This window comes from Malaclemys terrapin, chromosome 6 (genome assembly GCF_027887155.1).
Source record: "Malaclemys terrapin pileata isolate rMalTer1 chromosome 6, rMalTer1.hap1, whole genome shotgun sequence".
In the NCBI taxonomy this organism is placed as follows: domain Eukaryota; kingdom Metazoa; phylum Chordata; order Testudines; family Emydidae; genus Malaclemys; species Malaclemys terrapin.
In genome coordinates this window covers 98830177-98844123 of record NC_071510.1, presented here as the reverse complement: position 1 = coordinate 98844123, position 13947 = coordinate 98830177, and the positions used below count along the sequence as shown (strand labels likewise).

The window sequence follows — 13947 nt, the reverse complement described above, 5'->3', positions numbered from 1 at the left end:
GTGTAGTTGTAGCCGTATTGGTCCTCGGATATTAGAGAGACAAGATGGGTGAGATAATATCTTTTATTGGACCAACTTCTGTTGGTGAAAGAGACAAGCTTTTAATCTTAGAGTACTTTTTCAGGTCTGGGAATGATACTCAGTGTCACAGCTAAATACAAGGTGGAACAAATTTGTTAAGCATAAAGAGTTAACATGTTGCAAGAGACCATTTAAGGTGAAGTGGGCAGCTAATACCTCTACAGTTGTAGGACAAAGGAGGCTTAGTGGGTTACAGATTGTTATAATGAGCCATAAATCCAGTGTCTTTGTTGAGTCCATGATTTCAAGTTATGAATTTTAGTTCCCAGGCTTGTCTTTTGAAGGAGCTTCCTTTGAGGATGAGGATTGAGAGGTCAGATACAGGGTGATGGTTTTGTGAAAAGTTTTTGACCATGACTGATAGGGTGTTTTTGTCTTATCACTTTTCTGTGCGAGTTCATTTAGGAGCATGGCGATTGTCTGGTTTCACCCACATATAGTGATGGTCGGAGCATGTAGTGCACAGGATGAGGTAATGGTGTGTTGTGATAAGCATCTGTAGGTGTATTGAGGGTGGGATAATTGCTCATCGGAGCAGGGGAGATATGGCTGCAGGTTTTGCATCTGTTATGGCTGGATCAGGTATTGCTTTGAGTTGGTGTGGGGAACTTTCTTCTGATTATGGCTTCGGCAAGGTTGGAGGGTTATTTGTAGGCAGAAGTTGGGGCTCTGGTAAGATTTCCTTCAGGATGTGATCCTCATGAGTATGGGTTGTAATTGTATAAACTGTAACTGTCTGGGTTTATGGCTTATTACAACAATCTGTAAGCCACTTAACACCACTGCAGTCATAGGACAAATGAGTGTTAACTGCTCACTTCATCTTGAATGGTCTTTTGCAACATACATTAACTCCTTGTGCTTAACAATCTGTTCCACCTTGTATTTAGCTGTGACACTTTGAGTACCATTCCCAGACCTGAGGAAGAGCTCTGTGTAAGCTTGAAAGCTTGTCTCTTTCCCCAACAGAAGTTGGTCCAATATGCCTCGATTGTCTTGTAAACCATACAATATGCTGTAGACAGCTGAATTCAGAACTACATTTACCTTATCAGGAAAAGGATATATTCTAATTTAAAGTAAAATTTACTATTTAATTTGTTGATTTTTATAACCATACATTTGTTTTTACATTCCCATAAGTCTATAATATGCTTTAGGCATCATGTTATTCTGTGATTACTGCATTTCAGGGGCAGAAGAATGTAGAAGAAACAGAGAGCCACTTATATGCCCTCTTTGTAGATCTAAGTGGAGATCTCATGATTTCTATAGGTAAGTATTCAGTTTTCTGAACAGATTGAATCTCACATTTCTGGATCTGTAGTTAAAGTATAGAGCTTTAAAGTGTGTAAATGTTTAATTTTTTCATCCACATTAAATATTTATTGTTTATTTGTAGTCATGAATTGCCAAGCCCTGTGGATTCTCCTTCAGTTCTCAGAGTGGTTCAACAGCAAAATCAGCAGCAGCCTACAGGTGGATCGCAAAGGAGAACACAAGATAGTAATTTTAACCTTACTCATTATGGGGTTCAGCAGATCCCTTCCGCCTATAAAGATTTAGCTGAGCCATGGATTCAGGTAACGGTTTAACTTACAAAGTGAATTTCAAATTAAAACAATTTGTCATTTTGAGGTGGGATTTTCCCTGGTGTGTGTGTGTGGTTGTTTTTTTTTTTTTTTTTTTTTTTAAGGTAAGGTCATCCCAGTAGCTGCCTGTGCAAAACCACTTGTGCCAGGTCTTGTTTCTTCCTCCAAAGAAGCCACTGTCATTGTGCATATGGGCCAGCAAGCAGATGCTTTGGAAATGTATTACCCCTCTTTTGATTTTAATGCAAGCTCAACAGCGGAGCTTTATTCTCCCTGTTCCAAATTCTTTCAAAGCTCCATTTTGTTATGCACCTCCTGCTTGCTCATTTTTAAAATATAATATGAGAAATCACCTGATGATAGCTACAAGCATCCATACAGCAAAAAGTGAGTTCCTGCATAATTCTGTTGAGTCTGCCTGAAAGAATATCACAGAGTATTGTGTTCAAGTTACTAAGTAGGCTACCCAAGAATATTAAGAAAAGTATGACAGAGGTCTTACGCTCATGCAATGAAAACAGTATGAAAAAGATGAAAAAATTCTGAAGTGCACTCATTTATAAATTAGAAATATATGGGTGTTTGGAGTTCCTGACACAATCTAAAGCACATTATGGTACTCTACAAATTATTCTGAACCACATCGGCTTCATAGTTGGTTGATTGTGTTTTAAAAATAAATAAATAAATAAAAAATATCCAGAAACTTTTTCCACCCCCAATCTGGTTTTTTCCTTTGGGATTTTCAGTTGGAGACTATCACACCCTCTTCAGTGAAAAAGAGTTGGTGTTTTTGGTCCTAATTCCTAGTGGACAGGTGTCACATCGCAAACATAATTAGCACTAATAGACACTCTTGTTGGTAGCCATAACTGAGATGCCAAGTACTGAATGCCATGGAAGATGAACTACTCTCTTACCTCTAAAGAGGGGACTAGCTGAACATGGATGAGGCACTTTAGGAAGGCTGTGTGGGGAAACTACTAGCGTCCCCTCTGTCTGTACCTATTCGTGGATAGAGGGTCTTTGTCAGCAGAACTACCAATCTTGACTTTTCATGCGGAAAGGATTTTCCCACTGAAGACAGGAAGGAAGCAAAGGGAACTACTCCCTGTAAAGCTCACTAGCAGTTTGTAATTGGCTTCAGAATTATAATGAATTTTAAAAAAATGTAATGGAGGAAAATAATTATTTTCAAAAATATAGCTAAGTCTTTGAAGGATCTATGCATTACCATTCATAGTATTTCATTTTATATGACAGGCTGCATATTTAAAACTGATACTGCTGGTATATTTTCTGTCATAAAAGATTAAGACAAGATTTTCCCTTTAAACCTTTTTTGACATTTCCTGAAATACTGTACATAAATACTTACGCTTGAAATGTTATGTTTTGCAACCAAGTCAAATGGAATATGTTTACTTTTATTAGGTATTTGGAATGGAGTTAGTTGGCTGCTTGTTTTCTCGAAACTGGAATATACGGGAGATGGCACTTAGACGTCTTTCCCATGATGTTAGTGGTGCTCTATTACTGGCTAATGGTGAAAGCACTGGAAATTCTGGAAGCAGCAATGGAAACAACACAAGTGCTGGAGTTCTGGGAGCAGCTAGTGGATCATCTCAGACCGGTATCTCAGGAGATGTTGTAGTGGAATCCTGCTGCAGTGTGCTGTCCATGGTCTGTGCTGACCCTGTCTACAAAGTGTATGTTGCTGCTTTAGTAAGTAGTTGTTTATTTACCATATTTTGACAGTTTTGTGAAGTAGCTTGGAGACTGATTTTTAGAACGAATAGGCACACTCAGCTCCCAGAAAAGTCAGTGGGAATTGTAAGTGCTCATCACAGTTGAAAGTCAGACCCTATTTAGCTCTTAAGCATTGTCTGAGAAGGGAATAGATGAGATCTTCAGCAGATGTAAATTGGCATGGCTTCACTGACTTCACCAGCTGAGGATCTGGCCAAATATATTCAGATGCCTGGTACAGTGAGCTAGAGTGTTGATCATACTTACAATGTTCATAAGACCAGATTTCAGATTGAGTAATTCTAACACTAAGTATATACTATAGTAAGGTATTAACCCTTTGTCACACTAATAAGCACTCTGTTTCATATGCGTTATATAAACCTATTTATAAACGTTTTTATAATAAGCTGAAGTGTAGTTGACCTGACTTCATATTTCTTTTTTTCCCTTTCTTAGAAAACATTAAGAGCCATGCTGGTTTATACTCCTTGTCATAGTTTGGCAGAAAGGACAAAACTACAGCGACTTCTCAAGCCAGTTGTAGAGACTATATTAGTTAAATGTGCAGATGCCAACAGGTATGGTGGTTGATTCAGTAGGTCTTCAAGTTTTCTATAATCTTTTAAAACTACATTCAGAACTTTTATTTCATGTAGAAGCAGAGAGTATGCAGACTCTTGGTGGCTATAGATTAAGAGGTGTGGATCACAAGTAGGGCTATAAATATATGTTGTATAGGTCCTGGAAGTCTTTGGAGAAATTATTTTGTAGTATTCAAATTACCGTGACAGAGTTCTAGGTGTGTTTTGGAGGCACCTCATAATATTTTTTCAGTATGTGCAATACTTAGCGAATGCAGTGTTCTTTTTGTTGACTTTATGGGGCCTATCTTTTCTTTCTCAACAAATGTTGACTTGAAATTTTGGGTGTATGTTCTCACCATCCTTCTTTATACTCTTGGTTATCTTGTATTGCCCTGACCTAGTGCTTGGTATTCCAATTGAGTCTCTTTTATTAGTCTGGTTCTTAATATTCCTCTAGTATTATTCCTCTCTGTTTATTCCTCTGTAGTACTATGTACCATTCTTTCAGGACTCAGTAATTGTAATAATTCTAGATTGTGGCCTCTGGAGCATGGACTGTTTTTACTATCCACTGTACAAACAGATAAGTTGGGAACTGATTCTTGCTGTAATACAAAATAACTAGGGCTGTCAAGCGATTAAAAAAATTAATTACGATAATTTCATGATTAAAAATTAAATGCACGATTAATCACACTGTTAAACAATAATAAAATACCATTTATTTATATATTTTTGGATGTTTTCTACATTTTCAAATATATTGATTTCAATTACAACACAGAATACAAAGTGTACAGTGCTCACTTTATATTTATCATTGATTACAAATATTTGTACTGTAAAAAAAAGAAATAGTATTTTCAGTTCACCTAATAGAAGTACTGTAATGCAATCTCTTTATCATGAAAAGTTTCAGAGTAACAGCCGTGTTAGTCTGTATCCGCAAAAAGAACAGGAGTACTTGTGGCACCTTAGAGACTAACAAATTTATTAGAGCATAAGCTTTCGTGGACTACAGCCCACTTCTTCGGATGCATATAGAATGGAACATATAATGAGGAGATATATATACACACATACAGAGAGCATAAACAGGTGGGAGTTGTCTTACCAACTCTGAGAGGCCAATTAATTAAGAGGAAAAAAAAAAAAAAAACTTTTGAAGTGATAATCAAGCTAGCCGAGTACAGACAGTGTGATAAGAAGTGTTTTTTTTTTTTTTTTTTTTTTTTTTTTTTTTTCTCTTAATTAATTGGCCTCTCAGAGTTGGTAAGACAACTCCCACCTGTTTATGCTCTCTGTATGTGTGTATATATATCTCCTCATTATATGTTCCATTCTATATGCATCCGAAGAAGTGGGCTGTAGTCCACGAAAGCTTATGCTCTAATAAATTTGTTAGTCTCTAAGGTGCCACAAGTACTCCTGTTCTTCTTTTATCATGAAAGTTGAGCTTAGAAATGTCGAATTATGTACCAAAAAAAATTTGAATTCAAAAATAGAACAATGTAAAACTTTAGAGCCTTCAAGTCCACTCAGTCCTACTTCAGCCAATCACTCAGACAAACAAGTTTGGTTACATTTGCAAGAGATAATGCTGCCCGCTTCTTGTTTATAATGTGACCTGAAAGTGAGAACAGGCGTAGGCATGGCACTGTTGTAACCAGCGTCGCAAGATCTTTATGTGTCAGATGTGCTAAATATTCTCATGTCCCTTCATGCTTCAACCACCATTCCAGAGGATATGCGTCCATGCTGATGACAGGTTTTGCTCGAAAACAATCCAAAGCAGAGTGGACCGATGCATGTTCATTTTCATCATCTGAGTCAGATGCCACCAGCAGAAGGCTGGTTTTCTTTTTTGGTGGTTCGGGTTCTGTAGTTTCCGCATCTGAGTGTTGCTCTTTTAAGACTTCTGAAAGCATGTTCCACTCCTCTTCCCTCTCAGATTTTGGACGGCACTTCAGATTCTTAAATCTTGGGTTGAGTGCTGTAGCTATTGTTAGAAATTTCATATTGATACCTTCTTTGCATTTTGTCAAATCTGCAGTGACAGTACAATGTTTGTAAAACAAGCAACATGTGCTGGGTCATCATCCGAGACTGCTATAACATGAAATGAATGGCAGAATATGGGTAAAACAGAGCAGGGGACATACAGTTCTCCCCCAAGGAGTTAGGTCACAGATTTAATTAACTCACTATTTTTTTTAACAAACAAACATCAGCATGGAAGTATGTCCTCCAGTATGGTGGCTGAACCATGAAGGGGCAAACGAATGTTTAGCATATCTGGCTCATATCTGGCTCGTAAATATCTTGCAACTCCAGCTACAAAAGTGCCATGCGAACACCTGTTCTCACTTTCAGGTGACATTGTAAATAAGAAGCGGGCAGCAGTATCTCCTGTAGGTGTAAACAAACTTGTTTGTCTGAGCAATTGGCTGAACAAGAAGAAGGACCGAGTGGACGTGTAGGGTCTGAAGTTTTACATTGTTTTGTTTTTGAGTGCAGTTATGTAACAAAAATCTACATTTGTAAATTACACTTTCATGATCAAGATTGCTCTACAGTACTTGTATGAGGTGAATTGAAAAATACTGTTTCTTTTGATTACACGTTTGAACTGTAAAAATGATCAAAAATAATAAAGTGAGCATGTACACTTTCTATTCTGTGTTGTAATAGAAATCAATATATTTGAAAATGTAGAAAAACATCCCAAATATTTAATAAATTTCAATTGGTATTCCATTGATTAATTTTCTTAACCACAGTTAATTTTTTTGAGTTAACTGCAATTAATCGACGGCCCTAAAAATAACACATACTGATATAATGGTTCAGGCTCAATTCTCCACCTTTGTATATACTAGAAAGTAAAAGTTCCATAATGACCTCTCAAGGTCCCTTCCAGTCCTATGATTCTATAATATCAAGCCATAGGTATTTACACACACACACACACACACACACAATTGGCCATTGTGATAAAATACCATACAGATCTGCTTCATTATGTTATTAGTATATGGCACTTATAATTGCATATTAATAGAGATGTCTTTTGGAATGGTAATCTTGTATTGGTCCAGTTACAGAGTAAGTGTTGATCTGAAAAATGTAAAGGAATGACATCAGGTGAAATAAGCATTTTTTTTTTTTTTTTTTTTTTAAACAGAGTAGTGTTGTATTCCAAGATTTGGCCACTCATGTAGGTGGGCGAGGTTGTATCATCGGATTGTTTTTTCTATACTAAAAGGATTCTCTCCAGAAGACATAAAAATTCAGAAACTGTTAGATTTTAATTATGTAGGCAAGAGAATGCATGGTATTAGATTTTTACAGTAGATTTTTAGGCAGTGCATGATTCTAGGTGAACAATGCCAAAACATTTTTAAGATATAAAGGGAGAAAATGATGTGAAATCAGTCAGAATAATTTGTTCATCATAACTCATTAATGAAGAAAATCAAACAATCTCCAGTCTATTGATATATCAATTCCAGAAATGTTAATGGTGAAAATGTTGTTAATTAAAAATATAAGATGTGGGATTTACTTTTGGTTTTCATTTCCCATAGCCGCACAAGCCAACTTTCAGTTTCAACGCTGTTGGAGATGTGTAAAGGCCAAGCAGGAGAGCTGGCAGTTGGTAGAGAAATACTTAAATCTGGTAAAACCGCTTTATTGTACATACGCAATTTATCGTCACATTTTGTCTGTAAGCAAATATCATGAATCATTTTAACTATATTGAAGAACGTATCAAAAGTCAATATTGTAAAGGGAACTGTGTTGCTTTGAGAATTTTCTACTTTTTATTCAATTTTCTGACACAAAAGTTCTGTTTCTATGTACTTTATAACCATGCTGTCTTTACCTTTCAGTAAGCTAGGATTTGATCTATCAGTATTTCATAGACTCTTGGTTTAACTCTGATCTTATAAACTATTTTTTCATAGGGTCCATTGGTATTGGTGGTGTTGATTACATCTTAAATTGTATTCTTGGAACCCAGACTGAATCGAACAACTGGCAAGCCCTACTTGGACGTCTTTGTCTTATAGACAGACTTTTATTGGAATTCCCTGGTGAATTTTATCCTCACATTGTCAGCGGGGATGTTTTACAGGCTGACACTGTAGTAGACAGGTATTTCTTAACTATTTCATTTCTTCTTCTCTGTAACTGAATTGTTGGCCAGGTCTTCAAAAATGGCTGCCTAAGTTATCCGAGGCAAAGAGTTGACTTTTGGATGCACAATTTAGACAGCTAGTTGCCAGCTTTGAAAATTTGCCTTTCCTACTGAAAACATATACTTAAACACTCATACGATAATTAATATATTAGCTGTCAATGTACTGATCTATTGTTCATATGCATTGTGTAGATTGCTTCTAGAATAGTAATTAGTACATATGAGCTTTAACAGTATTATTTATATTTTATAATGTATATAAAAATACGTGCACACACACACTTATTTATTTATTTATTTTTAGGTATAAGAAGCTGCTGTCCCTCTTGAATTTTGCCTTGCAGTCAATTGATAATTCCCACTCAATGGTGGGTAAATTGTCCCGGAGGGTATTTTTGAGTGCTGCAAGAATGGTTGCAAGAGTACCCCATGTGTTCGTAAAACTATTAGAAATGTTGAGTGTGACAAGCTCAACTCATTACACAAGGATGCGTCGACGATTGTTGGCAATAGCAGATGAAATGGAGATTGCAGAAGCCATCCAGCTAGGCATGGAAGAGGTGCATTCTGTGGAATGCAGATGTGATGACTTTATGCAGCTATCTGCCCCAGATAACTCTCCAGAAACAACAGAAAGTAATACTCCTAACAATACTGTCCAGTTATCAGGGAAAAGTGGAAGAAGATTGGGTGATAAAAAATTGAGTGCCGGTCCAGAGGACATTTCTGAGATACTGGCTGGCATTTCTTTAGGACTTCCTGTTTCATCAGTAACCACTGAGCAACCAAAGCCAGCCGTTCAAACAAAAGGCAGACCCCATAGTCAGTGTTTGAACTTTTCTCCCTCATCCAGTCATTCCCAGTCATTATTCCCAATACTGCCCTCTCCCTCAACCCCAGCTGTACCAGTTGGCCCTGTAACAGATATGTCTAAAGTCAGACCTCAGGGATTCATTCCCTGCAAAATACCCTCAACTTCTCCTCAAACACAACGGAAACTTTCTCTACACATAGAAAGAAACTGTTCTGAAAATAAAGAACCAGAGAAACTTTCCCCAGTTTTTACCCAGGCCAGAGCTATGCCATCCAGTCATATACACAGGCCAAAGCCATCTCGACCTACTCCAGGTGAAGCCTCAAAAACCAATATGACACTTGATCTGAATGATATTTTACAGTGTGACAGCAGTAGCAGTTGTAGTAATGCAATTATACCAAGTGAAGAGACCGTGTTCACACCAGTAGAGGAGAAGAGTAGTCAACTGGATGTCAATGCAGAGCTCAATTCCAGTATTGAGGACTTACTTGAGGCCTCTATGCCTGCAAGCGATGGCACGGTTACATTCAAGTCGGAAGTTGCAGTTCTTTCTCCTGAACGGGTGGAAAACGATGACACTTACAAAGATGATGTAAATCATAATAAAAAATGCAAGGAAAAGATGGAAGCCGAAGAAGAGGAGGCTTTAGCTATTGCCATGGCAATGTCAGCGTCTCAAGATGCCCTACCAATAGTTCCCCAACTACAGGTTGAAAATGGGGAAGATATCATAATTATTCAGCAGGATGTGAGTATACTGTGGTTGGGTGGGGTTTTTGGGGGGAAGAGGGGGGGTTGTTTTTTAGTTCTGTAATAAGGCCATGTTTCAGTTCACTGCCATTATTTAATGAACATGTAGTGTGTTCTCAACAGTGCACAGACATAAGGAGGACACAGTTCCTAGGAATTCGAATCAAATACAGATACAGACAAGCAGCTGCCAGTGTGAGTTTGAAGTACTGATAGAATCTTGTGGAGGTCATTGTTGAAATGTTTTGATATTTTTTTTGGAGGAAAGACACAATCTGCTGCACCAAGGAGATTTCCAGGCATGAGGTGACAGAAGAAAGTTTGAAGACAAGAATGGGGAGAAGGGTACGAAGCAATTAGAGGAGAACAAAGGGAAAGAAAGGTGGAGTAAGCAAAAGTGAGAACTTGGATTTAAGGAGGAACAGAGTTGTGCCAGGTGTTTGACAATGAGGTTGAACTTGATGCAGAAGTTGAGGAGGGGAACTCAGTGACACAAGCAGGCAGCAGGAGTGAAAAAGAATTAACAGCAGTATATGTGGGGAGAGGAGCTAGGTGAGATATACGGAGGCCAGAATAGAGAAGAATACATTCATTACTCAAGCAATAGATAAGAGCTTTAGAAATAGGAATGGAGGGGATCATATTTTTATAGATATTTTAGAGGAAGAGCTGATGTGATTTGATGAGAGCCTATTTATGGAAGGGAAAAGAGGCGTTTTACACAGTTTGGAAGCCATAGTGGAAAGGGTAGTTGAATTGTTGCGGGGGACAAAAATTGTTGGGGGGTCATGAGGAAAAGAATACACACTTCAGTTTTTGCCATGTCGAATGGGAATTGGTGACGCATCCAATATAAGATGTCAGAAATACAAAATGAGCAGAGGTTAGGGTAGAGAGGTAGATTTAGGTCTCATCAAGTTAATTGAAACTTTGAGAGCAGATGAGGTCAAATAGAGATAAAATATAGAGGGAAAGATCACTTCCACTTTCTGTGCCCCTGTTTTCCCTCCTACTCTGTCTTGTATGTTTAGATTGTAAGGTCTTTGGGGCAGGGACTCTTACTATGTGTTGCTATGGCACCTCGCATTATGGCATCCAATCTCAAATGGGGCTTCTAAGTGCTATGTAATAATAATGAGGGAAGAGTAGTGTATGAATTTGAATATTTCAGGCCCTTTCTCTCCGCTTGTGTCTAAATTTAAGATGCATTTTATTAAACACAGAATTGGTTTGAAAACAAATTAACATTTAAAAATAGATAGTTTAATTTACTTTTCAAAAAGACACTTACTGGAAGTGGGTTCTTGCTGTTTGTAGTATTATAGTCAGCTATCATCTCTGTATAAGCTAACTAGTTTTCTGAATACTTAAGAATGTTTTCTCTTTGTAGTTGAGAGATTCTATTCCTAAACAAGGGCCATTCTCATGTTTGGCATTAGTAATCCCATGCTGTCTGGTTTAGTGATCTGAAGCTTACGGGTGATTTAGGAAAATGCATTGATTGACAAAGGATCAGACTGTTGTCCTTAATTAACTTTAAAAGTCGTAGTTTTCATATAGGCACTTAAAGATTTTAGCTAGTTAATCTTAATTCTTAATTCAATTTGCAGACACCGGAAACACTGCCTGGACATACCAAAGCAAAACACCATTACAGAGAAGATGCGGAATGGCTCAAAGGTCAGCAAATAGGCCTTGGAGCATTTTCATCCTGTTATCAAGCTCAAGATGTAGGAACTGGGACATTAATGGCGGTGAAACAGGTATATGCTCTACTTCAGTGAGTATTTTCTAGACGTTTAATGACTGAATAAACAGAGGGAAAGAACTTGAATAAAGATGTATTTACTGGGAGCAGTTTGTAATAATGTTTGCCCTTCACAACGTTCTCTGCAGATCCACAATGCCCTGTATTCTGAGTCATTGCTTGCTCTTTCTGATGCATTGTTTCTAGAATCCTGAAAATTAAAAGTTTCCCAGTTCTCCAAATCGTCCCTATCTTCAGGTGTGATCACAGAACCCACCCCTTTCTCTGTATGGTGTGAATGTTATATTTACATGGGTTCTTCCTCTAAAAGCAAAAGTAATAGTTTGAATTTATATAGCTCTTTTCTTCTGTAGACCTTTAAATACTTTTGTGCCTCAACCAAGTTCACTCAGCAAGTCAGTGACAGAATTGAGAATGAAACCCAGATCTCGACTCCTGGTCCAGGCCGTATTCACTGGATAGTTGTTAGTATAATTGTTGAACTATTCTTTCTCTAGCGGTTAGGATTTTGCCCGCAAAGGACTCGTATGCTATGGAGAAGATGATGTTGTTTAAGAGGTGATTCTTATACCCCACAGAGTTATCCGGGTTGGACCAGCATCCTCAATATGGAAAATGTTTAGATGACAGTCTGTATGAGAGAGGAGCCACAAATGCAAGAGCTCCTTTATAGAGAGGATTTAGGAGCTGCTAGACCTCAGCAGAGATCTTCTGCTTAAGGTGTTTCAGGTCTGCGAGACTTTAAAGTTTGGTTATCGGGCTTGATATGAAGGTGGCTAAGTGGTGTTTAGTGGTCTGTGATATACAGAAGGTTAGACAAGATGATCTGGTCATCCCTTTTGGCCATAAACTCTGACTCTTAAATTCTGAGATCAGTCAGAGAATAATCTAAGACGTACAGGTTCAAGGACTTTCAGGTCTTCAGATCCAGTGTCCTCTGATCTCTCTCTTCTGAGTGGATGTCAGGTCTATGAAGGGCTCTAAATCCTTCAACTCCTGTGCAACTCCTCTTACAGAACAAAGAGGAAGCGACGGCGTAGGGAGATTTCCTTGCAAGATACTGTCCTTTCAAATCTAGTAAGGATTGAGAACCGAGGATCAATTTCAGTCATGTCCCAGCACATGTGGCCTACTGATTCCATTGTGTCCTAGGGTAATAGGGCCTCTCCATGGATCTGAAATAGCAGGTTACCTTTACTGCAGTAGTCAGGATCTAAATACCAGCATAGTCTTCAGAGCCTTAGACCTTCCCTCTTCCTACTTCTTCAGAGATTAAAAAGATATTTCTGGAATTGGAGAAAGAGGAGGAGATGGAGGCTTTCATACCCTCCCTTCCAGAGTTGTGGATTCAGGGAGCATTCACATATGTCCTCAAGAGTTTACTCCTTTGAAAGGGTTCTAAGACTCCTGCATTGTTGATCTGCAGACACAATATATTTAAACAGTTACTGGTAAGTAACCTTTCATTACTCAGAATCCATTCAGGAAGTCCTTCCTGGTTTTCTCATCTTGTTTCCCTTCTCCCCCCCACTCAGGTTTATGTAGGTGTTTCTCTTGATTTATATCTTTAAAGAACCCGCTTTCTAAATCTAGACCACTTCCAGATTCTATCAAAACCAAATGATTCCCTCTGACTCTTGCCCTTTTCCTGACAGTCAGTAGTACTAATACTGAAAATGTGAATAGTCTCCTGCAAGGCACATTGCAAACATTAATTAATCCTTACAATAAACTGATGTGGAAAGATGGTTTTTACGTATACCATTTCACAGAAGAGGAGAGACTAACAAAGAGTTTAAGCCTAATCTGCAGAGAGGACTTCAATTGGAGCTGAAACGCTCAGCACTTCTGAAACCCATGTCACAAGTGACGTGCACAAGGTCACACAGTTAGTGACAGAGCCAAGGCTAAAACCCATCTCTCCCAATATCCTCGTCCAGTGGTCAACCAAATAGACTACAATGCCTCTTTTATAAAGATACTTAATTTGCTGTGGTCTCTGCAGTGCTTCATTTTGTAGCATTTACAAAAAATTTCTGAGACTCCGGAGTCCTGCATGCACTTTAGAGCAATTAATTGTTGAGACACTCTGTCCAACAACCACAGCTCCAAGCATTGTACTTGAAATTATGTTTCATGTTCCCAATTGCTTATAGATTCCCCTCTTTTTGCCTCTGCATTGGCTCACAAAGTTAGAAAGCATCAACACAGAGGAGGAGCAGAATATGATACAGGAAGATTGGATGACCTTAAGGACTGGAGTAATAGAAATGGGATGAAATATAATCCAAAGTGCAAGGTCATGCACTTAGGGCCAAATTTTCAAAGGTATTTAAGCACCAAGAGATGCAGATACGCGCTTTCAAAAATCCCATTAGGCACCTAAGTAGATTAGGTGT

General features: G+C 38.1%; 1 protein-coding gene across 2 annotated transcripts in view; it reads left to right on the top strand.

Moving 5' to 3' along the window:
- The window catches only part of MAP3K1 (mitogen-activated protein kinase kinase kinase 1), a 109265-nt gene that overhangs the window by 81131 nt on the left and 14187 nt on the right, over window positions 1-13947 (top strand). The window contains exons 8-16 of one of the 2 annotated variants that reach the window (XM_054032018.1): window positions 1275-1356; window positions 1484-1664; window positions 3108-3398; window positions 3882-4003; window positions 7597-7688; window positions 7978-8167; window positions 8518-9778; window positions 9904-9975; window positions 11391-11543. In XM_054032018.1, coding sequence (XP_053887993.1) covers window positions 1275-1356; window positions 1484-1664; window positions 3108-3398; window positions 3882-4003; window positions 7597-7688; window positions 7978-8167; window positions 8518-9778; window positions 9904-9975; window positions 11391-11543 — 2444 coding nt within the window. The remainder of the gene's footprint in view (window positions 1-1274; window positions 1357-1483; window positions 1665-3107; window positions 3399-3881; window positions 4004-7596; window positions 7689-7977; window positions 8168-8517; window positions 9779-9903; window positions 9976-11390; window positions 11544-13947) is intronic. The other variant, XM_054032019.1, reaches the window with a different exon arrangement.